Source organism: Chelon labrosus, assembly GCF_963514085.1.
Source record: "Chelon labrosus genome assembly, chromosome: 2".
In the NCBI taxonomy this organism is placed as follows: Eukaryota; Metazoa; Chordata; class Actinopteri; order Mugiliformes; family Mugilidae; genus Chelon; species Chelon labrosus.
The window spans coordinates 6,343,357-6,369,911 of record NC_140338.1 but is presented as its reverse complement, the minus strand read 5'-3'; the positions used below and the strand labels follow the sequence as shown (position 1 = coordinate 6,369,911).

The 26,555-nt window shown below is 44.4% G+C and overlaps 1 protein-coding gene across 1 annotated transcript; it reads right to left on the bottom strand.

Annotated features, from left to right (window-relative positions):
* Window positions 1–14,488: 14,488 nt before the first annotated feature.
* Window positions 14,489–25,354, bottom strand: stx10 (syntaxin 10). Its single transcript, XM_084557100.1, has 9 exons — window positions 25,276–25,354; window positions 24,646–24,721; window positions 22,563–22,656; window positions 21,948–22,042; window positions 20,258–20,320; window positions 18,896–18,997; window positions 16,372–16,478; window positions 15,409–15,503; window positions 14,489–14,808 (listed from the first exon to the last, which is right to left on the bottom strand). The coding sequence occupies exons 1-9, from the start codon at window positions 25,308–25,310 to the stop codon at window positions 14,732–14,734; spliced, it is 744 nt and encodes a 247-aa protein (XP_084413226.1). The 5' UTR covers window positions 25,311–25,354; the 3' UTR covers window positions 14,489–14,731.
* Between the last annotated feature and the right edge of the window lie 1,201 nt (window positions 25,355–26,555).

Here is a 26,555-nt window from a genome sequence, read left to right as displayed (position 1 = left end):
GGAGATGCTACTAATAATACAACATTAACACCTGTACGTAGAGTTGCCAAGATGTGTCAAAGAAAATGATTTAAAAAAAAAAAAAGAGAAAGTTGGAGACATGGTTTAGCTGTAAAATAGTTTAGAGAAAGAGAACCACATATTTTTGCATCGCGATGTTTTATGACTGAGGTGCTGTGGGTGGGGGTGGGGAGGGGGGGAGGGGTTGGGGGGGTTTAATGCTGGACCAGAGGTTTGGTTTTTACTGTACTGCAGCCGTTGCCGGGACGGGATCGGGGGCCGACTGGAGAACGGATGGACAGTTGAGGCAAAGAGAATGCTGTCAGGCTCACTTCATTTAAGGCTAAAAGTCTGAATGTCTGTTTCAAAAACAATTCTTATCTCCGTCGTCCTTTGACAATTCAAACACGTCGCCGAGCCAAGCTTGTGTGAACCTAAATTAAAAAAATCGACCCAAAGTAAGTTTACTTGACCTGGTTCTCGGACCAGCTTTTACGCAAAGAATAAGCTACTGCTGCTTGAATGTTTCCTTTTTTTTTTCTCTTCAGACGTCACCTGGTGAATAAACGCAGCTACTCCAGCGCAGAGAATTCGGGGGGGGGGGGGGGGGCTCTGCTGCTGCAGTACCTGTCGACACCACCAGGTGGCGGAAACCCAAGAAGCAGTGATCCTACAGAAGCTATGATTGTAATCAAAGTCTCGATCACTGTATTCATCCGAGCACCTTAACAGCAGACCGCCGGAGGTTCCTGCTGCTCATTTACAAATCCACCACGAGATGCAAAACCCGCCAAAACGAAGCCAAACGAAGCGGTCGGTAAGATTGAAAGTTGCTGACGTTACTTCCAAAAGAAAAGAGCGCTGCAGCTGGTTTATCTTTTTTGTGCTCTGAGCAAAGTCCATCTGTTGTTCCCTCCTGATCTCCGTCTCGGCCGCCGAGCCACAGCAAGGAGTTAAAGTGACACACGGAGAGAGTGGAATAGTCTTAAAATAAAATAAAAGAAAAAAAAAGCACCTTTTGGGCGAGCGCTCAATTGTCCCAGAGAGCCGAAGCCCTCTGCACCTTCCTGAGCACACTCCTCCCCGTGTCACTTCCTGTCTGTGGTTTGGACGTTGGCGCCAGAAATGGGACATATGTTGATTTTGAAGGGTGGGGGCGGGCTTTGTAGATGTAATGTGAGGGTTTTTATTTTCTATTTTTTTTGGTGAGTTCCTTATTTTTGTCGTTTTTATCTTTTTGTACTATTATTACCCTTTTTGTTTTTTATTTTGTACGTTTTGTTTTCTCTTCTCTCTCTTTGACATTTTGTTGTTTACTGTAAAACAAAAAAAAACACAAAAAAAAAAAAAAACTGATGAGGGCGCGCCCATCCACCCGCCTCCGCTTCAGGTGGGTAAAGGTGGGCTGAACTAAATGCGGGGTGGAGGGTGGCGGGGCCAGTTGGGTGAGGGTTACCAGTACAGGGTGAGGATTCAAACAGGGTCTCTACACAGGTCTGGAGAATGAGCGGCAAACGGCATCGACTCTTGACGCTCCAATCTGTCTAAATGATATTTAACACACTGATACATGTTTGATGGTCATATTGACCTTTTCTGAATAATTTCATGAGTCCAGTCAAAACGTGACGGGGAAAAAAAAACCTCCCTGACCGACTAAAACTAAGCAATACACGTCCCCATGCTGTTCCCTGCTGCGTTCATTCTGTTTTTGGCCACTAGAGGGCGACACTACAAGTTGTTAACCTTGAATGAAATCCTATTATTATAATCTGGCTCTGTTTTGTTCTTCATGAACTCCCGAAGGAAACTTTTAGCATCTTTTTAGCACGAAGCTAAAAAGATGCTAAAAGCTAATGGGGCTAAAGGAAACCAGAAAACAACGCCTGGTAGCAGTTTTAGAAACGGGTGGACGCCGTTTCCTGTGTAGGGGCCCTGCTGAAAAACCTGGAGGAATGTCATTGTGTGTGTGTGTGTATAAAAACTGGCTAAACTTGAGAACAGAGGAGAGCGGGACGAGGACGCAAGACTCTTTTCAATCAAGATTGTAACCCTGAGGTGAAGCCTCGCGGTGTATCTCTCCCTCTCCATCCCTCTTCCTCCTCCTCATCTTGCGGCCTGACCTCCCTCACCCCCCCCCCCTCTCTCTCTCTCTCTCTATCTCTCTCTCTCTCTTTTTCAACTTCCCATGCGCTCCTCAAACTCTCCGAGTCTCTCTTCCTGCCGTTTGCCGGTCTTCAGTGTTCTGTCCGGAAACATTTACTCTGCTCTTTCCCCCAAATCCCCACACACCAGAGACAACACACAGGCTCTCATATATATCTATATATCTATATATATATATCTATATATATATACTGATTATGTATACATGAATACAAAAACGGGCAAACCTCTGAGATGCAGAAGCTCGTGCTCACGCCTGCAGGCTCTTCAGGGTGTGTTGCAGGACGCGTGCGTGCGTCTTCGGCGTCACTGATGCAGTTTTAACAATACGTACCAGTTTACCTCGGGAGCTCTCAGCCATGGCAGACCTTAATCCCCACAGATATCTCAGCGCTGCGAGCAGCTTCTGAACTGCTGTGGCTGCCGTTACAAAGCAGGTACATACGTTTTTTATTTTTTTATTTTAAATTTTTCTTGGTTTTTTGTTTTTCAGGAACAAACCTGGGAGCCTCAGCAGAGCGCTCTCGGCCATCTGAATGCGTACAGTGCAGGGTTTTTACAGTTTAAGCCGAGAGTCCATGTCGACACAGTCTTACCTCAGCATCATAAAACACAACCGTGGGGACGGGACGGGAGGGAGGGGAGGGGAGGGGAGGGGAGGGAGTGCAGGGCTTTTACATCTGATCATGGCAACAGTGAATGACTATTTTTTATTCCTTCTCTTCCTTGTCTCTGGTGTCGTTGGGTGAAAATAGTCTGCAGAACTCTCTTCTTCTTCTTTTTTTTTTTTCCTCCTTCTTGTTTTTCCACTATAAATATATAAATATATAAACTGTACATTATGACATAGAAGCACTATCAGAGTTTGATTGTTAGATGTGCACTCGCAGCATGAGGTATTATTCTTTATTATTCTTCATAACCCAGAAAAATGGAAAAAGTGAAATAACAACAACAGCTTTTGGAAGTAAAGATATAAAAAAGAAAAGAAAAAATAAACTAAAAACAATGCAGTAGCATCTACTGATGTCGCCCCACAACACACAAACACACACACCAACACACACAAACAAACAAACAAACACACACCCTTCAAGCCCTTTTACCCCAGCCCTGCCCCCTCCATCCAACTGATTACCCCTCCCCTCCCCACGTCCCCGCCCGCCCCCCCCCCCCCCCCCCCGTGTACATGCCAGTGTTTCCCTCATGTGTTCCAAGTGCCAATAACTTTGTGAATTCCTAACTGTGACCCAGTAATAAAGATAATTGCACATTAACTACTGTAAAGAGAAAAAGAAACCAGACTGATTAAAAATGAGGAAAAAAAATCTGAATATCTTAATAAAAGGTTTGTAACAAACAGGACTGACCTAATGGCTGCGTTGGGTTTTTATTATTTATTTTTTTTACGTCGTCTCCCTCCACCTGAAACCAGAGCCCGTCTACGGAGAGCCTTGCCACTCTCGACCAAGCAATTTCCCTTTTGGATGAATAAAGTTTATCTAAGTCTAAGTCTAAGACGCCTCATTGAGTGGGTTGGCCCGTTGCTGCGATACGTCAACGCTGCCGCCATATTGGAGGAGGCAGCTCTGTCCCGCGAACCAATACGAGTCAATGCAATGAACTTTATTAAGCGTCTTCTAGAAAGTGCTGTAAGTTAATTCCTCTCATTTACATATTCACATACGAACGTATACATTCAGGAACAGAAAACAACGTCTGTAACATTAACGACTCAGAATGTAATCAGACGTTGTTTTTGGTTCCTATCGGGTTCCAGAATTTATACGTTCATGTGTGAGTGTGTAAATGCTTGTAGTACTTTGCAGCAGACGCTTAATAAAGTTCATTGCATTGACTCGTATTGGTTCGCGGGACAGAGCTGCCTCCTCCAATATGGCGGCGACGCTGACGTACGGTCCAGTGCTCAATGAGGCGTCTATGGCCTTAAAGGGGAACTCCGGCGCAAAATGAACCTGGGGTTAATAACACATGTGTACCGAGTTCGACCGTTCTCTGGTATTTGTTTTCATGCATTTGTTTTGTTAGTCAAATGTGACCAGTTTTCTTGCAAACCGCTAATTAGCGTATAACGCTAGCATTCGGGGCACACCGACACATAAAAAGAAATCGCTATTTCTATACCACTAACAAGGCTCACAATATCACCACACTTACACGGTAGCATAACTAGGGTCTCTACATGTAAACCGAAGCATTGAGAACTTTGCAAGTATACAGGCAGTTTATTAAAAAAGGAACACGGTACCGTTGGCGTCTGGCTCGCATATCCAGGCGGGCGCCATCTTGGGGAAACTGAACTGTCTGTTGCCGGAAGAAAGCACTGAGAGCATAGGAAAGAGAGTTCAGTTTCCCCAAGATGGCGCCCGCCTGGATATGCGAGCCAGACGCCAACGGTACCGTGTTCCTTTTTTAATAAACTGCCTGTATACTTGCAAAGTTCTCAATGCTTCGGTTTACATGTAGAGACCCTAGTTATGCTACCGTGTAAGTGTGGTGATATTGTGAGCCTTGTTAGTGGTATAGAAATAGCGATTTCTTTTTATGTGTCGGTGTGCCCCGAAGGCTAGCGTTATACGCTAATTAGCGGTTTGCAAGAAAACTGGTCACATTTGACTAACAAAACAAATGCATGAAAACAAATACCAGAGAACGGTCGAACTCGGTACACATGTGTTATTAACCCCAGGTTCATTTTGCGCCGGAGTTCTCCTTTAAGTCCCATTGTAACGAATTTTGGTTGCAGTTCCACCAGATTTCCACTGGGGGCGATCGCCATGAGCGCAACATGAATGGGAGTCTGTGGAGCTAAACGGCTAAATGTGTCTCTTTCACCCGATTGTCGCTGAGAAATCTCAGATTTGATTGTAGGTTTTGCAAGTTCAACATGGGTTATAGGTCAAAAGTTGAATGAACGAGAACTTATGTCCTTTCGTTTTCTTACAGGTTGAGTTATTGTTGCCCATAACACGCTAGCATTGTGCTAATGAACGCTAACAAATCTAACACCCAGCAATGTGTAATTTCTTTGCATCTCCTTTCAAATACAATATTCAAATTACTGCACAAAAAATTATATCCTGAGAAAAGTAGGATTTTGAGGGGTACTGCTCCATAGACCGCCATTCATTCTGCACTCGTCCTGAGAGCGCCCTCGTATGGAACCAGAGTGGAACTGCAACCAGTTCAGAAGCCGGAAGTTCACTGAGAGTGGAACTTCTCCCCACACGCCTGCATGAGAAGCTTCTTTCAGCTGACACGTGAGTATCTTTAAATACACAGGGTGTGAACGTTTGGTGTGAACAGAGGTTTACAGAAGTAGGAGCTAATAAAGGCTCATTTAGAGTGCTGCCGCATAAAAAGGCCGGAACTTACCAAAGTAGCCTACGTGGTGCGAGCCATTTATAGTTTTATACTCGCTCTGTAAAAACACCCTAATGCAAGTCGGCTCTGTGTCTTATTTTTTCAGTCGGGTTAATTTTTGTTTCTACTTCCTGCTTCACTTTCAACATTGGCGACTGAAACTTTTAGGCAGTTAAAGGGGAACTCCGGCGCAAAATGAACCTGGGGTTAATAACACATGTGTACCGAGTTCGACCGTTCTCTGGTATTTGTTTTCATGCATTTGTTTTGTTAGTCAAATGTGACCAGTTTTCTTGAAAACCGCTATTTAGCGTATAACGCTAGCCTTCGGGGCACACCGACACATACCACACTTACACGGTAGTATAACTAGGGTCTCCGAAGTATTGAGAACTTTGCATGTATACAGGCAGTTTATTAAAAAAGGAACACAGTACCGTTGGCGTCTGGCTCGCATATCCAGGCGGGCGCCATCTTGGGGCAACTGAACTCTCTTCGTTCAGTGCTTCTCTATGCTCTCAGTGCTTTCTTCTGGCAACAGACAGTTCAGTTTCCCCAAGATGGCGCCCGCCTGGATATGCGAGCCAGACGCGAACGGTACTGTGTTCCTTTTTTAATAAACTGCCTGTATACTTGCAAAGTTCTCAATGCTTCAAGATATTGTGAGCCTTGTTAGTGGTATAGAAATAGCGATTTCTTTTTATGTGTAGGTGTGCCCCGAAGGCTAGCGTTATACGCTAAATAGCGGTTTGCAAGAAAACTGGTCACATTTGACTAACAAAACAAATGCATGAAAACAAATACCAGAGAACGGTCGAACTCGGTACACATGTGTTATTAACCCCAGGTTCATTTTGCGCCGGAGTTCCCCTTTAAGGCCATAGACGCCTCATTGAGCACTGGACCGTACGTCAGCGTCGCCGCCATATTGGAGGAGGCAGCTCTGTCCCGCGAACCAATACGAGTCAATGCAATGAACTTTATTAAGCGTCTGCTGCAAAGTACTACAAGCATTTACACACTCACACATGAACGTATAAATTCTGGAACCCGATAGGAACCAAAAACAACGTCTGATTACATTTTGAGTCGTTAATGTTACAGACGTTGTTTTCTGTTCCTGAATGTATACGTTCGTATGTGAATATGTAAATGAGAGGAATTAACTTACAGCACTTTCTAGAAGACGCTTAATAAAGTTCATTGCATTGACTCGTATTGGTTCGCGGGACAGAGCTGCCTCCTCCAATATGGCGGCAGCGTTGACGTATCGCAGCAACGGGCCAACCCACTCAATGAGGCGTCTTAGACTTAGACTTAGATAAACTTTATTCATCCACAAGGGAAATTGCTTGGTCACAGTAGCAGTAACACTCTTAAGAACCACGGATAAAAGAAAGATTAAATGAGATAAAATAAAATAGTATAAGCAAAATGTACAAATTTAGAATATTAGTATATATAGAAATAGAAATAGAAGAATATATATTATATACACAGGGATGATAGTAAGGTGCAATAGTGTCCATTACCATGACTAACATGGAGTTATCTATGTATATACACTATATTACCAAAAGTATTCGCTCACCTGCCTTTACTCATTCTATGAACTGAAGTGCCATCCCATTCCTAACTCATAGAATTCAATATGATGTCGGTCCACCTTTTGCAGCTATTACAGCTTCAACTCTTCTGGGAAGACTGTCCACAAGGTTGAGGAGAGTGTTTATAGGAATTTTTGACCATTCTTCCAAAAGCGCATTGGTGAGGTCACACACTGATGTTGGTCGAGAAGGCCTGGCTCTCAGTCTCCGCTCTAATTCATCCCAAAGGTGTTCTATCGGGTTCAGGTCAGGACTCTGTGCAGGCCAGTCAAGTTCATCCACACCAGACTCTGTCATCCACGTCTTTATGGACCTTGCTTTGTGCACTGGTGCACAGTCATGTTGGAAGAGGAAGGGGCCCGCTCCAAACTGTTCCCACAAGGTTGGGAGCATGGAATTGTCCAAAATGTTTTGGTATCCTGAAGCATTCAATGTTCCTTTCACTGGAACTAAGGGGCCAAGCCCAGCTCCTGAAAAACAACCCCATACCATAATTCCTCCTCCACCAAATTTCACAGTTGGCACAATGCAATCTGAAATGTACCGTTCTCCTGGCAACCTCCAAACCCAGACTCGTCCATCAGATTGCCAGATGGAAAAGCGTGATTCATCACTCCAGAGAACGCGTCTCCACTGCTCTAGAGGCCAGTGGCGGCGTGCTTTACACCATTGCATCCGACGCCTTGCATTGCACTTGGTGATGTGTGGCTTGGCTGCAGCTGCTCGGCCATGGAAACCCATTCCATGAAGCTCTCTGCGTACTGTACTTGGGCTAATCTGAAGGTCACATGAAGTTTGTAGCTCTGTAGCAATTGACTGTGCAGAAAGTCGGCGACCTCTTTGCACTATGCGCTTCAGCATCCGCTGACCCCTCTCCGTCACTTTACGTGGCCTACCACTTCGTGGCTGAGTTGCTGTTTTTCCCAAACGCTTCCATTTTGTTATAATAGAGCTGACAGTTGACTGTGGAATATTTAGGAGCGAGGAAATTTCACGACTGGATTTGTTGCACAAGTGGCATCCTATGACAGTTCCACGCTGGAATTCACTGAGCTCCTGAGAGCGGCCCATTCTTTCACAAATGTCTTGTTTCACAGTCTGCATGCCTGAGTGCTTGAATTTATACACCTGGGGCCAGGCCAAGTGATTAGAACACCTGATTCTGATCATTTGAATGGGTGAGCGAATACTTTTGGTAATATAGTGTATGTCTCTGGTTAAGGCTTCTGTGTCAATTTGACCCTAACCCCGTGGCCTGACGTCCACCTCCCCAGATATGTAACTACACGTCATGTAGACGTAGACCGCAAGAGCTGTGATTGGTCCACTTGGTAGCAGCATGTTTCCGCTTTAGTATTTCCGGCTGCTTCTCCATCTCCATCGCAATTTTCTAATTGATTTGTTTTGGATCAATAAAGATGGAACACATTGAGGAAAGGTTAACTGAGGAGGTTCGGAGATAAAAACGTGTATGACTTGTCTTCGGTGAAGGTTTCAGTCGCCATTGTTGAAAGTGAAGCAGAAATTAACCAGAGTGGCAAATAAGGCTCGGCGTCAACTAGTGTTTGGGTGGCGTTGTTACAGAGCGAGCCAGACTGATGAGAAGCACAAGTATAAATGACTCATGCCGGCGTAGGCTACGTACGTAGGTTACAGCGTCTGTGTCCTGCAGTACTCTAAAGAGCCTTCAGGGTCTGTGTAGGAGGGTCTGGTCTGGGCTGTCACCAAAGCTACGGCGTCAAATTGACGCAGAAGCCTCAACGGTCTATTACAGTTGGAGCAGCTTCATTTAGTAACATGATCTAGAGTAGAAATAAGACACCGTCGTGACTAGACTAAGTGTCTTTGCCAGTAACCACACTTCCACTGTGAGAGCACATTCACACACTGACAAGTTCCCATGAAGAAAAAAACAACAGCCACACACTGTAGCTACACTTAACCCACATGTGAGTCAGACCTTTTACTGCTATGAGCCAGTGTTTGCAGTCCGGACGCTGGTTTCAGGACCAAGTTTGAGACGTTCTAATACCTGGAGATGTGCTGTCCAACCACAACGATGACGCTCTCTGTGGCAGATAACCCAACTCTGATTTCAACGTCCCTGAAAGCTGGCAACGAAGACGACCTGCAAACTGATGAAAGGGATTTCAAAACGTCAGGAAGCAAATGAGAGTTGACGAGGCTCACGCCAGCAACGACAGAAACCCTGCACAGGTAAGGAGGACACGCAAACATTTTGTTCGCTGTTGTCATGGAAATACCGCCTCAGCACATCTTAGCACTACTACAATACACCGATCAGGCACAACAGTATGACCACTGACAGGAGAAGTAGATAACATTGACCATCTTGTGACAATTCAGTGTTCTGCTGGGAAACTTTTGGACCTGGCATTCATTTGTGTGGAAGTTACTTAGACATGTAGCACCCACCTAGACCAGACCAGGGACCCCCACCCCATAGCAATGACACTCCTTGATGGCAGCAGCCACAAAACGGTTTAAGAACAACTAAAAAAAAAAAAAAAACGAAGAACAGCACAAGGTGTTGACCTGGCTTCCAAATTCACTAGATCCCAAACTGATCAAGTATCTGTGGGACGATCCACAGAGGCCCCTCCCCTCAAAGCCCCCCCCCACTAACACCATCCTGGTACCAGACACCATAGGACACCCTCAGAAGGACCATGTCCATTCTCTGATGAGTCACAACTGTTTTGGAGGCACAAGGGAGACCTACACAATATTAGGAAGGTGGTCATAATGTTATGCCTCATTGGTGTATGAATGATTAGGGGGAAAATATTGTTTAAATTCCACAAATATCTAGTTTTATTTGAGTAAAATGTTTTAGAAACTTAAATATCTGCGTGTCTTTAATTGTTTCGGAGGCACAAGGGTACGGTGGCCCTGAAGTGCAAATCACAACGGCAAAAGCGAAAACACAACGGCAAAAGCGAAAACACAACGGCAAAAGGGAAAACACAACGGCAAATCAGAAAACACAACGGCAAAAGCGAAAACACAACGGCAAAAGCGAAAACACAACGGCAAAAGCGAAAACACAACGGCAAATCAGAAAACACAACGGCAAAAGCGAAAACACAACGGCAAAAGCGAAAACACAACGGCAAATCAGAAAACACAACGGCAAATCAGAAAACACAACGGCAAAAGCGAAAACACAACGGCAAAAGCGAAAACACAACGGCAAATCAGAAAACACAACGGCAAAAGCGAAAACACAACGGCAAATCAGAAAACACAACGGCAAAAGCGAAAACACAACGGCAAAAGCGAAAACACAACGGCAAATCAGAAAACACAACGGCAAAAGAGAAAACACAACGACATTAACCAAAACGGAAAGGGTAGTGAGGTATATTGACTTCTAAAAGAAAAACATTCTTGTAGGATTCTGGCGGATGGCCAGATGGTTAAGTGTTTATATTAGTGTCAGGACCAGCAGACTTGAAGTTGGGAGTGATAGTTTGGGAGGCCTAAGAAAATATGCTATGTAGGAGAAGATGGTATGGTGTATAGTATGTGTGATATGAGCTCATGTTCAGCTGGTATGCATTAAGTTGTAGACGAAATGCATGTTGTGTTTTCTGATTTGCCGTTGTGTTTTCGCTTTTGCCGTTGTGTTTTCGCTTTTGCCGTTGTGTTTTCGCTTTTGCCGTTGTGTTTTCTGATTTGCCGTTGTGTTTTCGCTTTTGCCGTTGTGTTTTCGCTTTTGCCGTTGTGTTTTCGCTTTTGCCGTTGTGTTTTCTGATTTGCCGTTGTGTTTTCCCTTTTGCCGTTGTGTTTTCGCTTTTGCCGTTGTGTTTTCTGATTTGCCGTTGTGTTTTCCCTTTTGCCGTTGTGTTTTCGCTTTTGCCGTTGTGTTTTCGCTTTTGCCGTTGTGTTTTCGCTTTTGCCGTTGTGATTTGCACTTCAGGGCCACCGTACAAGGGAGACCTGCGCATTATTATTATTATTACTATTATTATTAGGTCATAATGTTATGGCTGACTGAATCGGGTGTGATTTGACCTCCTGTTTCCTCTGTGGAGATACTTCCTACTGTGACATGTCTTGAACCCCCCTGATCAGGGAGGTGTGTTAGTCACATGTTAACAGTTTAAAAGTGTTTTTATTATTATTATTATTATTACTGTCACGGTGATAAAGTCATCAGCTGATGCGCCTCCGTCAGTGTTGGCATCTCACTCCCGCCGAGCTTCGCAGGACGTCTCGTTAGACGTGTGAAGGCGTCGGCCTGCTGACTCCCCGCCTGGTTATTTTCAGAGCTACTTGCAGTTCATAAAAGGCCACCGGGGGACTCGCGCCCTGAGAGTGAATGTGATTCCACGTGATGGTTTGTGTTTCAGGAACAGGGACGTGATAATGTTTCCACTCTGAAGAAGAGCGACTCTCTGTTAAAACTCGGCCCCGAGGAAGCTTTTTACCCGGGAACAGAGAAATCACAGAGGGAACAGGAGCTCAGATCACATCCGATTCAGTCAGACATGCACCGGTCAGCCATAACATTATGACCATATTCCTAATATTGCGTAGGTCTCCCTTGTGCCTCCAAAACAATTGAAGACACGCAGATATTTCAGTTTCTAAACCATTTTATTTAAACAAAACTAGAGATTTGTGGAATTCAAACAATACTTTCCCTCTAGTTTCACATCATTCATACACCAATCAGGCATTACATTATGACCACCTTCCTAATAGAGTGTATGTCTTACCTTGTTGCCTCCGAAACAGCTGTGACTGGACATGGGCCTTCTGAGGGTGTCCCGTGGAGTCTGGCAACAGGATGTTGTTCATGGGGGTCCTTTGGGTCCTATGGGTTTTGGGGAGGGACCTCTGTGGATCATCCAACAGATACTTGATCAGTTTGGGATCTAGTGAGTTTGGAGGCCAGGTCAACACCTTGTGCTGTTCTTTTAGTTGTTCCTGAAGCGTTTTTGTGTGTGTTTAGGCCAGGTTCCTGATGTCTTCATGTTGCTTGGTAGCTATGGTTAGCTGCTGAGCGGGCCATATAAGCCAGCAGCGTTAGGTTAGCTTATATTTCACAAGGTTTGCATTATCCTCTGCTGCTCTGTGGGCCTACAACGCAGCAGCATTTACTCAGTTAATTTAGATTGTAGGTTAAGCGTCATATCACATGACTGTAGGTTTATCAGGGTTTCTCAATTGGACAGGGCCTTGGATTGTTACATCTAATCCTGTGTATTAATGAATGTGTGTCTGTGTCAGGCTGCATCCTGCTGGGGATGGCTGCTGCCATCAAGGAGTGTCATTGCTATGGGGTGGGGGTGCCTGGTCTGGTCTAGGTGGGTGCTACATGTCTAAGTAACATCCACACCAATGAATGCCAGGTCCGTAAGTTTCCCAGCAGAACACTGGATTGTCACAAGATGGTCAATGTTATTTACTTCTCCCGTCAGCGGTTTTAATGTTGTGGCTGATCGGTGTACGCTCTTTAGATGAATGCAATGAAGACAGACAATGCCAGCCGGTGTCGTCTTTCAACAAGTTTAATGAAACCATACTGCACATTGTCAGAAATCTCTGGATGCCAGTAACAAAACAACCACGTGGGAGCCACATGTACATGTACTCGTCCTGTAGTGCAATGGAAACACGAATATGGCAGAGGAGTTACTTTACATGTTTAAAAATTTAACAATGGCAAAAAAAAAAAAAAAAAAGGCAGCCAGTATTGTATTCCTACATTCATGTCTTCTTTAAACCCACACCTTGCATTGATTCACCATTAGAAGCAGAGAAATCAACAGGTCAGCCCCAAAACATCCAAACGTCACTAGGTGAGGTACGTTCAGTTCTGACCGTTGGCACTTCAACCGTTGGAGGTGTTTAGTTACATCAGAGGTCAGAGGTCAGAGGTCAGTTTTGTTTATTTGATTCGTTCTCTAAAAGCATTTGGGAGGATGTATGAAGCTGTTTAGAAGAGAATCTGTGTCGGGAAAAAACAGATTCAGCCAAACATATGCTATAACGTTAATACTGTCCCATATAGAACTGATATATTTGTAAAATCACATCTGATTTGGCTTAAACATAAATAAAATAATTATCCGATTTAGGCCACATGAGCTACACAAAGTAATAAAACCAAAAAAGCTCCGGCTGAATCATAAACCTCTGACCTCTGACCCCTTCGGTAAAAAAAAAACATAACAGAAATGCTCCGTAACGTTTGGAATTATCTGTAATTTGCAGACGAAAGCTTGAATTAAGATATCAGGATCACACAAGATCAAAAAAGGATAGTGTGCACAAAGCTTTGGTACAAGAATAGTGTCCGTTTACACACACAAGCATTGGTTTGTATTTACAGCTGCAGCACATCTTAGTGTGTGTGCGCCTGACAAAGAACTACCATGATCCTCCAGCAGAGGGAGCTGTGAGCTTAACTCTGGGGCTCCGTGTGAACGCATCCTGCCCAGCAACTATCCCTTCCCCTCCTCAGCTAAAGCTTTTCAATAAACCAGCCAAGGTTGTCTCCCGTCGCCCGGTGAGAATAACAAAGCCTCAGCCAATCGTGGACGTCCGCAGGGGGCGTGACGTGACGGCGGGGCGGCCTCGCTTCACCTCCAGAGACGGATCACAGTCGGGAAATGATCCCTTTCTCTGTGTGTGTGTGTCGGGCCCGGATCGGCGGGAATCTCTGCATTTCTGAACAGACGAGCAAAACCGGTATCTGGCAGGGAGGAACGCCTTAGAGCCACGAGTCTGCATGTTTGTTTGTTTTGTGTTTTTTTTTGCTTCAACCACAAACACCTCTCGGCATTTAAAGTGTGTTCATGTGGCATCTGTTTGGGACGGGAGGGAAACCCTGCAGACTCTTGGCGGACCTTTTGAACCTGTCCTCAGTAATTTCCCCCACCCTGATTCACACTTAGGCACATGAACATACTGCACATTTCAAAACGGTATAAAAAATATATTTTAAGGCAACACTGAGAAACCCCGGCCCTCCCTCGTCCCGTTAATCCCTCCCTCCCTCCCTCCCATACTACTGCTGTTGGTTTAAAACACAAATAACTAGATTTATTAATCTAAGAACTTCTTTTAACTCGGTAAAGCTACTCAGAATCAGGTTAAGATTAACGGGGCACATAAGTGATATCACAGATTGACTGAAAACACGTTAATTTCAAATGTTAGAGTTGGATATTTGTGTTTTTTTTTAGCCAAACAGCAGCAGCGGTACCGTTATTTTCTACAATTTGCACCAATATGAAATACGTAATACCACCGAGGATGGTCCCCCCCCCCCCCCTCCGCCCACCCCCATGTGCTAAGCTCTGCTGCTGACACACACCAACAGTCTTTCCATTAAAAGCAGAGAGGAGAAGGGTTCGCGTCCCAACTCATCTCTGCGCGGTCACCACTTTCTCCTCAGTGTGAGGAGAGGAAGTGACGGGGAAAGGGGACGGGGAAAGGGTAGGGGGGGGAGGAGCAGAGGCGTCCCCTCCCTTCCCGTCCGCTTCCTGGTACGGAGGAGTCGGCGATCCGGGTCGAGAGGTCGGGGGGTCGTCCCGACATCAGAGAGCGAAGAAGAGGATGAGGACCACGATCAAGACGGCGACCAGGACGCCGATGGCGCACCACTGCCTCCGACCTGAACGCCAGAGCGGAGGAGATGATCAGACACAGAAACACTGGACTGATTCTCTTCATTAACAGCTGATGTTAGTTTACAGTATCTGGTCACTGGGGTATGACGGCTAAGGATAAAAAAAAAAAGCACTTGTAAAATCCTGAACTGCTCTACAAAGCCCAAATAAAAGTTCCTCTTTTATGATGACGGAGAAACAGGGCGGCATTTAATTTAATAAAGCAGTCATGTACAATAATGTTGTGATAAGAATATGAAACTCGCGTCACTTTCAAGTTTCAAGTGAACCTTATCTAGAATTAAACGGACAAAAACAAATGTGAACACTCATTTACTGATGGGTGATAGAGGTAAACGCTGACATACATGAGCACTGCAACACTCTGATCATCTTTTAGAAACTAAACTAAGTACAGAGGGATGCTAGCTTGGTTCTCCCATCACATCCTAATCAGCCCGTCCCTGAATTAAAGGCAACGTTTGTGCCAATTTCAGGATTTCCCTCAAGGCGCGCCCCGACATGCTGCGTTCACGACAGTCAGACCTGAAAACTTTAACGCCTCCAGCCTGGTGCTACGTCACCGTCTCTGTGTGTAAACTTACTGCTGGTCATGTGAGACACTTTCTCCAGCTTCTTCAGGACCGAGTCCATCCGGGACGACGTCTGATCCATCTCGTCTCCGAACTCTCCCAGCATCCTAAACGGAAAAGGAAAAAAAGTTTCACGTAGTGCCGACAAAATAACGTCCTGGAAGTGTCCGCGGTGGTGATGTTTCTGTGACGATCACAGGCGTCTGCAGGATATTATGGGAGGAGGAATGAAATGAAAAGTGTACGTGAATGCTGTGGGAAAGTGTATTTGTATTCGTTTGTGTTGGTTAGAACAGAATTCATGAAGTCAGTGTGTCTATAAATGTGGCGTATTTAATTAAAAACCGGTATGAAGGTTACGTCTTAAAGGAAACAGTTCATCAGCTTCATTATTACGTCACAGTCGAGTCATAAAACCATATTATGAAGCAGTAAAGTGATTCAAGTCATTGAACTCCCCTGATAACTCAGAATGCGTAAGAACGTTTCTGTGGAAAGACACGACAGAGATTGTTTACTGTTTAATTATTAAAATAAACTCTTTTCTGGTGTAACCTAGACAATCATTCAGAAAAATATAAACCGTGAATCCAAAACGAGGTCGTACACCAGAAAACATTTAGCACGTCCTTCCTGTAATATGATTAAAATAATTAAATGGCAGCCAGTGATAATTACCGAGAGCTTGAACTAGGGTTAAGGAAACCGAAACGTTTCACGAGGTCTATTTTAGACTCGTGTGAACGAGGCGATGCATGAACAAACTGGAGCTTAAAGAAGAAGTGAGAAGAAGAGGGTATTTCTACAGGCCAGCGAGGAGATAAGAGGCTCTAGGTGTATTCCCAGGCGTTACTTCCTTATTTGACGTGACCTGTGTGTTTTGCTTTTGTTTTTTTTTTTTACTGCCATTGTCATTTACAGTCAGTTAAATTAAAACAGACTGAAATAGAAACCGTAAACTTTAAATGCACTCACACAGCCTGCTCGTCCAGCTCGTCTCCGATCCGTCCGGACATGTCTTTGAGGACTCTGATGCTGCCTCCCACCAACTCCAGCTGCTCGTCCTGCTCCTGCATGATCAGCTGCAGACACACACACACACACACACACACACACACACACACACACACACACATAGTCATGTTTGAGTCGAGACTTAATCTGACCTCATCCCCGACCCTTAGGGCTCATTTAGAGCAGTGGTTCCCAAACGTTTTTTTTCTGCTGGGACCCCCTTTGGAACATGAGAAAATCTTCCGTCGTAGTTTATTTCACACATATTGTAATTAATACAAACTTCAGCCTTTTTTTTTGCCCAAATAAAAGTAAACTTTACTGTGTAATTAAGTTCAGTGTAACAGGTTTGCGTTTGCGTGGGAGACCGTCAAAAACCTGTCCATCTCATCGCTCCCATCCCACCCCGAGCCCACAAAAATACTCCCGTCATGTCCCCGCAAAATCCCGAGAGAAGGACTCCTAAATCCCGTCCCGCTCCCTATGTTGTTGTCTAAAGTTGGGCGCACTCACCGCATTGCAGCGTCATTTTTTTAATTTAATCTCCGGCTCCGCCCGCTCCCGTTGATTATTTGCTCTGTCCCGTCCCTATCACGTTACCAACAGTGAAATTGACTCCCGTACCGCGGGACACCCACGGGAATACTGCGACGTCCCGAAAAATTGTCATCCTCTAATTCGATCCGCACCCTGTGCCCCCCCCTGCAATGGCTCTGCGACCACCCTAGGGGGCGCGCCCCCCACTTTGGGAACCACTGATTTAGAGTACTGTGGGACATAGACGCTGTGTCCTACGCCGGTGTTAAGACATTTAAACCTGTGCGCTCGTCAGTCTGGCTCGCTGCGTCTTTTTTGCCAGTCGGGTTAATTCGTCTTTCTACTTCCTGCTTCACTTTCAACAACGGCGACCAAAACCTTTGCCGAAATTTCGCCAAAGACGAGTCGTACAAACGTTCGTATCTCCGAACCTCCTCAGTTAACCTTTCCTCAATGAGTTTGAGCCAAAACAATCAATTCAAACGACTGCGGAGATGGACAAGCAGCCAGAAATACTAAAGCGGAAACACGCTACTACCTCATGGACCAATCACAGCTCTTGTGATCTACGTCGCTGCGGCACGTAGTTACATTTCTGTGGAGGTCTACGTCAGGCTACAACGTTGGGATCTGGGCTGTTGCTAGAGCTACGGAGTCACATTGACGCAACCGAATACGCAGTTTGGACAACTGGAAGTACATCATGGTTTGTGCTATTGGAAAAATTCCGATTGTTTCTGAAAGATGACACATCGCGATTTTACAGCATAGAGAGTCAGAATGGAGTCATCACAGTAATCTCACTTGGGCATCTACTGGAAGGTTATTACGCTCTGATAACATGCAGGAAGTTGTAAAACTACAAATACCAGATATTTAAAGTTCTAGGTACTCTGGCAAATATAATTAGTGACGCAACATTTTTTTCTTCACCGTTTTGTGGTTAAAAAAATAAGCGAGACCGAGACTCCAGAACGTACTGAATTACAGGAATTGTTTTTCTTAAACTGATTTATAAGAACATTATTTCCCCGAACAGATTACTTACATGCGTAAATAAGCTTTACGTTCTTCCTGTTTGAATGTGCCTAAAAAAAAAATAAATAAATAAAAGGAGGACACCGCATCTAGATCTAGAGCGCCGAGGCCGGAACTAATCGTAGCTTCGCTATTACATCAAAAGTGTGACTGGGCCTTTTTTGGGTTGCTTTTATTCATTTCCCACTAAAAACCACAACCTGTCACAGGATGTGCGATGACACGGTTTCAGCGTTCAACACCGCTGTCAGCCCACACCACAGGAAGCAGAAACCCACAGCTGCTATCTTCTGAGCGCTGCGAGTGCTGCGTCTTGCCTTTAACCCCCTCTCGCTTTATGCACAGCGTGGTTATTTGTAAAGTCCACACACACACTGAGCTCTGAGATTTGTATCCTGCCAGAGGAATCCTGATTGTTTTCCACTTTCTGTTTGACTGTACGCGATGTGGTCCCTTTAATGACAAGGTTTGCGGATCACTGGTGTAGAGGAAATGTCCTGCAGGAGGTAAAGTCCTCCCTGTAACTCATTTGCTCACAAACTCTCTACTCTGCTGCTTCTTTAACACTTAACTAACCGATCGTAACTTCTACTCTATTCCTTTTTTTGGTTTTCTTTCCATCCATCTGTGCTCCATCCTCAGGTTAGCACTGATGCCTCACAGCAAGAAGGTTCTGGGTTCGAATCCAACGGGATACAAAGGCGTGGGTACTCCAGCTTCCTCCCACCGTCCAAAAACATGCTCATTAGTTTAATTGGTGATTCTAAATTGGCCGTAGGTGTGCGTGTGAATGCTTGTCTGTCTCTCTGTGTTAGCCCTGCGATAGACTGGAGACATGTCCAGGGTGTACCCCGTCTCTCGCCCAATGACAGCCCCCGGCAACCCTCCATGTTCTCCCCCTTGTCTTTACCTGCTGTTGCTCCTGCTGCTCCTGAATGTATCTGGAGTTTGCGGACACGAGATGAGCCTCCAGTCCCGTCGACCTGTCCTGACCCGACGAAGCCAACAGAGCCTGGACAAACGCAATCAAAACAGCGTTCTGTTATGTTAAGTTCTGGAGGACGCAGAGGCAGAATTTTACAGCGTCGCAGTTTTTAGTCGGACGGATTTATCAGAGCAATCTCACGTCAACACACAGAGAGAATCCAGAAGAAACGTAAAAGGTGATCCTTTAAAACGACTGCTTACCCTCTAGTCAGTACAAATGAAATGAAATTGAACAACACCTGCATGCTGCCGCTATTTTAGCAAGGTTACGTTCATTAACTTGGGTATAGTCAACTCTAACCAATGCAGAAGTGAGTCTGAGGTGTCCGAAGGTGGTGGAAATATTCTAATTTAATTTAATTCCATTCACTTTTATTTATACAGCATCAAGAACAATACATATTTTGTCTTGATGCGTTACAAAATCTAGGCTGAAACGCCCGGAGTGAACGCTAAGGCGACACTGACAAAGACAAAACTCTCTTTTTAACAGGAAGAAACCTTGGGCAGAACCTTAAGCTCATGTGGGCGGGGCTTATCTGCTTGAGGCCAGCCAGGTAGAGACTCTAGCGTCTCTCCATCGGAAACTGATTATGCCATCAAAACATCTCCGAGCCACTGATAAATAGACTCCGTGAGACTTCTGAAGGTGGTTTTTTGACATATTGACACAGTAGCAGTGCTGCTGACCCATCAACAAACAAGGTTATCGCTGTATGCCAACACGAAATTCGAGAATAGTCGAGATCCATGTCAATAAGACAATCGGTAGGCGACAGTTAACCATCTAATACGCGGAAGCTGTTAGTATTTCAGAGCATGGATGGAAATCTATGTGACAACTGGTGTCCGATCCTAAAAAGACACAGCTGGACGTTGGACTTGATAGTGATCATTAACAGATCTCTTCTCAGCTCTAAATCAGTGGAAATTCTTACTTAAACTTCATTGAAAGCTAAAATAAGATTATCTAAAGGCTGCGGTGCATTCTTAAAATGTGAAGTAAGATCAGGGAGGAATGATTGCAACACGAAAAACCAGTTTCAAAGTTCATAGGAGCAACTGACAACTGTTATTTCTGGGTCACACTTGAACTCATCCGTAAGTGTTTAAGCTCTTCATGAAGAAGCTGCACATGACGGCTTGTCCTGTCATGCTCAGTCTTAAAGAAAAGATTTAAAGACTTATTTGACCGGCAGAAATGTATTGTCTCAACGTGACCCAGTAAAAATGTATTTGTCGTGTTTGCGTTCTCTTTGTAGTTTGTGTTTAGACGTTCACAGACCTGCCTGTTCTTCTTCTCAGCCTGAGCCACAGCTGACGGGCTGGACAGCTGATCCTTCATGTCCTAAACACACACAGAAACACATTTTTACAGCCTTCATTCAACAATTTGTCACAAATAAAAAATAAAAACGACTCTAAACGCCTGGCTCAGCTCAGACGGCGTCATTAATGAGATTTTCTGCCGCCGCACCAGAATCCCTGGAGGGTGAATCAAAATGTCAGAAAGTCTTTTGTTCCCCGTCCGCGAAGGGTTCTTTTGTTTTGGTTCGGGTGACTCAGTCCTCTTCAGGTCTATTTTAAGGACGGAGCATTAGTCTACAAGTCGTGATAGAGAGTGACTCATGTTTGCTCTCGTTCCCACAGAGTGGACGCCGATTCAATTAGCAGCTGCCGGGCAGGTATTGATAGATGGTCCGTTTTATGAGTGTTTACAATAAAAATAATAATAATAACACATACATTGCTCTGTGCTACGGCTGCTTTGACGGATTAGCAGCCTGTGTGTTTTATTAGAAACTGCTAAAATACAACAGAGGCTTTTCCCAGTAATGCTCTGCAATTGTGTTTCCTCCAAAATGAACGCTTGCAGCTACTGGAAACCTATTCCTATAATTATTTTGAACATTGTTATTCACTCATTCATAAGTCTGCTGAGATACAGACTCCATACGACTTCTGAAGGAAGGTGTCTTGTCTCATCAAGCACCAAAGACGTTTTCTTGCAGATTCTCTTAAGTTCTGCAAGACGCGAGGTAGGGTCTTGTTTTTTTTCCAGCACAGCACCGATGCTCAAATGAATTTCAAGTCTGGGTCGAGGGTCGACATCCTGAACTCTACTCCTCAAACTATTGCTAAACAATTTTAGGAGTGTGGTAGGGTTCACACAGCTCTGTGGAAAGAAGCCACCGCCACCGGGGGAACGGCGAGTATCAAATACAGATTTCTGACACTCCGTTAATTAATTTTGCATCCCCCGAAGACAAAGGCTTGTGAAGCTGCTAGTTTCCACTTCCTTATGCTGTGTGATTGTTAGCAGAATGTGACCACCTTCCTAATATTGTGTAGGTCTCCAAAACAGTTGTGACTCATCAGAGAATGGACATGGGCCTTCTGAGGGTGTCCTGTGGTGTCTGGTACCAGAATATTGTTAGTGGGGGGGGTCTTTAAGGGGAGGGGGGCATCTGTGGATCATCCCACAGATACTTGATCAGTTTGGGATCTAGTGAATTTGGAGGCCAGGTCAACACCTCGTCTTTTTTTCTGTGTGTGCATCCTGCTTTGGCTAGCCGCTACCATTAAGGAGTGTCGTTGCTATGGGGTGGGGGTGTCTGGTCTGGTCTAGGTGGGTGCTACATGTCTAAGTAACAGCCACACGAATGAATGAATGCCAGGTCCAAAAGTTTCCCAGCAGAACATCGAATTGTCACAAGACGGTCAATGTCAATGTTGTGGCTGATCGGTGTATTTCTCAGACCTTTACAAAGTTTATAATCATCATTTATAACTTTCAGAGGCGTTAATTCAACTAGTTTTAGTTAGTGTTTAATTAATCTCATATAAAAACATTCATTTAACAATAATAATAGTACAGTTGACACACAAAAGAAGATGCAAAACCAGAGAACTGACATCCAAACATATGAGATTACAAAAAAAAATAGAAGTTACACTGGTACTGATGAAGTTACCTGAACAGATTTCCTGGTTCGCTCCACAAAGTCTCTCCTCTCCTGAAGTTCATTGTCACCCAGTTTGAACTTCCCTGGATTTGACTCCACGATACCTGAAGTCAGTCAAGGACCCGAAACAGACAAACTTAATTAAACCTGAGCTGCACTCTCCGCAACACGCGCCCAGAACCACAACAGGTTTTAATCAGGAAACATCTTTATGTCGGGTTTGTCTATAATTTAAAAACCTATTCTGCGGCATCCTTATATAAAACGTAATAACAGCAGTCACAAGTCACAGCTCAATGAGAAGTTCAACTGTTACATGAAAGGTTATGTTCCTCCCCTGGCTGAACACTGTGCCCCATCTAGAACATTTTCTGACATTTTCCAAACTGCTGAAAGGGTCTTTGTGTATTTTGGATCCTTGGTTAATCATTATGTAAGTAAAAAGGGTTGCGGCCTTTAGAAGGGTAATACTAATCTTCTGAACGAGTGGGAGGATAAAGGAGGAGGGGGGTGGGTGGTAGAGTGACACAAAGCATCTGTTTGTTTTAAAAATACTGACGGTCATGTGAAGATACGGGCCGCGGGGATGAGGGGGAAACGGATTAGTTCCTGTATGAAGGATACTGATGGTTTCACTGAGGTCCTCCAGGTCCCAGTCGATGGCCCTCAGACAGTTCCTCAGCTCGTTGGTGCTCCAGTCCAGCTCATCTCGACTCACCTGTAACTCCACAGAAACCAACACTCACTCACCACGCAGCTATTACACACAGTACAAACATTACACACTGATAGAAAACATGTGTTATACACAACTACACAACACGCCGGATAAATATTTCTGGCTCTTGACGGGCGTAAAGCCTTTAGGCATGTTTATATCTCAATTTAACTCCAGCAATCGGCGACAACCACTGTTTATTTTGGTGATTTAATCATCTACCTCCTTGAGAGTCAAACTCTGTCAATGAGTAACCTGTAAAGCACAATTCAGAGTGTGCACCAACAGGATCTTGCAGCTGGAGATGGGCCAAATAAAGAACAGGCTTGCTGCACGTCCAATACAAAACAGGGCTGTGGCTAAACAACAGCACAGCAGTGTTTGGCGGCTGCTAGATTTGTTGATCTGTGCTTGAAATGTGCATTTCAGAAATCAAATTTGAAAACTAGTAAAACTATTAATGTGTTATCTGCACCTGTTTGTTCGTTTATAGGCAGCTAGACGAACAGACCGTGTTTACTGCCAGGTATCTGAAAGGGTGCTCTGTTTGACTGAAGAAGAGTTGACTACAGGCTGTAAACTTTAGGTCTTCACGTTAATTAGAGAAGGCGTTGGGCTTCAGGAGATAAAGTAGACACACACACACGTATCTCACCAACTCACAGCGTGCATGCTTTATGAGTAAACCTCACAGCAACATATCTACAGATCATTTCACTGAATTGTTTTTTTATACGGTTTCTAAGTTATGTCCTAATTTAATTATTAAAAACAGTAACATGTGCTGTGAACATTAATATCACAGAGGCAGCAACACAAGAGATTTTGTTTCCGACCTGATTAATGGCCACATTCTTGTTAACTACATACACCAAGCTGGCATAACATTATGACCACCTTCCTAATATTGTGTACGTCTACCCTTGTGCCTCCAAAACAGCTGTGACTCATCAGAGAATGGACATGGGCCTTCTGAAGGTGTCCTGTGGTGTCTGGTAATAGGATTTTGTTAGTGGGAGGGCCTTTGAGGGGAGGGGCCTCTGTGGATCATCCCACAGATACTTGATCAGTTTGGGATCTAGTGAATTTGGAGGCCAGGTCAACACCTTGTGCTGTTCTTCATGTTTTTTTTAAGTTGTTCCTAAAGCGTTTTTGTGGCTGCATCCTGCTGGGGATGGCTGCTGCCATCAAGGAGTGTCATTGCTATGGGGTGGGGGTGCCTGGTCTGGTCTAGGTGGGTGCTACATGTCTAAGTAACAGCCACACTAATGAATGAATGCCAGGTCCAAAAGTTTCCCAGCAGAACAGTGAACTGTCACAAGATGGTCAGTGTTATTTACTTCTCCTGTCAGTGGTAATAATGTTATGCCTGATCGGTGTATACAAAGAGTATGAATAGTTTTATTCTTTTGACAAATCGTGACCTCTTCTAAAGATTATGTCAGACTTAGCTGCATATTCATTTTAGTAAATCTGAGCTCGAACACAAGCAAAAGTTGAAATTAACACAATCTGTTCATTGCAGTGGGAGGCTGCCCTTCACCTCATGCAAGGACATTTTGTATGTGAAGATGTGGACGGCATTACGTAGTCAAAATGTGCTTATAATTAACTTACACTAGGGGTTACACATGTCACGGCATCACTGACTGACATTTTTATACCATAAGGTGCATCAGAAAACAGAAAATTGCACAACATTTCATTATGGCAACCCTGCAAACAAACAAGCGGGTGAAGAAACCGATGAATAAATTTCACAACACACATGGGACAAAAGAAACACGCTGCAAGAACAACTTTTAACTCTGAGGAAGTTGTGTTAATCTGCTTTTTTGGCATATCCCACAAACTAATGCATATTTCTATTTTTACAGCATGTGTGTTGTGAAACTAGTCACTGGTTTTGCATATTTTCCTCATTTTATTATCTTATTATTGATGCATGTGTGCTGGCCCGTCCTGGCCAGGTTAAAGGATGACCCTCACCTGTGTCCCATCCTGCAACAGTTCCTCCCATCTATCAAACAGGCCCCGAGCACGAGAGAGGGCCTTCTGCACCTCCCTGGGTACACACACAAAAACACAAACACACAAAAAAGGGGGAACATTATCAGACCTGATAGCTGTCTGCCTTCACCCTTCACCTGCCTGTTAGTCGAGCTAACCTACCACAGCTACGCCCCTCGCACCCCGGTCCCACCTTTTAACCAAAACAAACACCGTTTTCGCATCCTACCCTCGCCCTTCGCAGCTACTCGCAAACTGCCTGACAACCGAGTCCCGGAGCTTACCCAGGTGTTGTCAGGGAAAGCAGTGAAATAAAGTAAATAAAATAAAATAAAAACAGTGCTTGCTCACAGCGGAACCGCGTCTTTATTGTATTTACAAACTGTCAAACACTCGGCGCAGACGTTGCTGTAGCACTGGGGCTAGTTAGCAACGGCTAGCAAACTGGGCTAACTTCCCTGATGCAACTTTTATTTTAAAAGGGGAAACTACACAAAAAAAAAAAAAACTACAACTCCCAGTCTATTTTAAACACTAAACCCGTCTCATCTTTTAAACGGCTTGTGGTAACGTCGACTTTTTACGGCTCTCGGCTTGTTAATTTCTTACCCTTTCACAACGAAAAACGGGTCTTCTATCGACATGATGCCTGCCTCCTTCCGAGTCGCGGCGAGCGCATGCGCACGTCCTTGCGGCGGCGCGCGCACACACACTGGCGTTCTCGTGGCTCCGGGGAGGAATCACGTAGGCACGCCGAGAGACTGTGGGATATTGGTTGTCACGGCAACGGTTAACTAGCCCTAAAACGGTTAACTAGCCTAAAACGGTTAACCTGGACATCTAGTTTGATTCATGTTTAATAAAAAAGACAATAGTTTTTGGACAATATTAAAGCTCGGAAACTGTAACTCTTTATCCTTGTTTTTATTAATTTATTTAATATAATAATAATTCTCTATGTGACTGTGTTATGCAAATGAAATGCGTTCATTTTCCTGACTAAACAAATACCACACACTCAATAACAGCCTTTAGCTTTGATTACAGCACGCATTCACTGTGCCATTGTTTCGATAAGCTTCTCCAATGTCACCAGATTTATTTTCCATCCAGTGTTTCATTCATTTTCCACCAAGATCTTGTATTGATGATGGGAGAGTCTGACCACTGAGCAAAGCCTTCTCCAGCACATCCCAAAGATTCTCAATTGAGTTAAGGTCTGGACTCTGTGGTGGCCAATCCATGTGTGAAAATGATGTCTCATGCTCCCTGAACCACTCTTTCACAACCTGAGCCCCATGAATCCTGACATTGTCATCTTGGAATATGACCGTGAACATCAGGGAAGATAAAAATCCATTGATGGAATAACCTGGTCATTCAGTATATTCAGGTAGTCAGCTGACCTCATTCTTTGGGCAACATAATGTTGCTGAACCCAGACCTGAGCAACTGCAGCAAACCCCAGATCATAACACTGCCCCCACAGGCTTGTACAGTAGACATAGGCATGATGGGTGCATCCCTTCATCTGCCTCTCTTCTTACCCTGATGCCCCCATCACTCTGGAACAGGGTAAATCTGGACTCATCAGACCACATGACCTTCTTTCATTGCTCCAGAGTCCAATCTTTATGCTCCCTAGCAAATTGAAGCATTTATTTCTAGTTATCCTCACTAATTAGTGGTTTTCTTAAGGCTACACAGCTGTTCAGTCCCAATCCCTTGAGTTCCCTTCACATTGTACGTGTGGAAATGCTCTTTCTTTCACTATTTAACATAGCCCTGAGTTCTACTGCTGTTTTTCTTGAAAGATAATCACCCATGCAGTAATTATCAAATAGGAGGCTCGTACCTATTTGCTTAGTTAAATCCAGGTGGTGACTTTT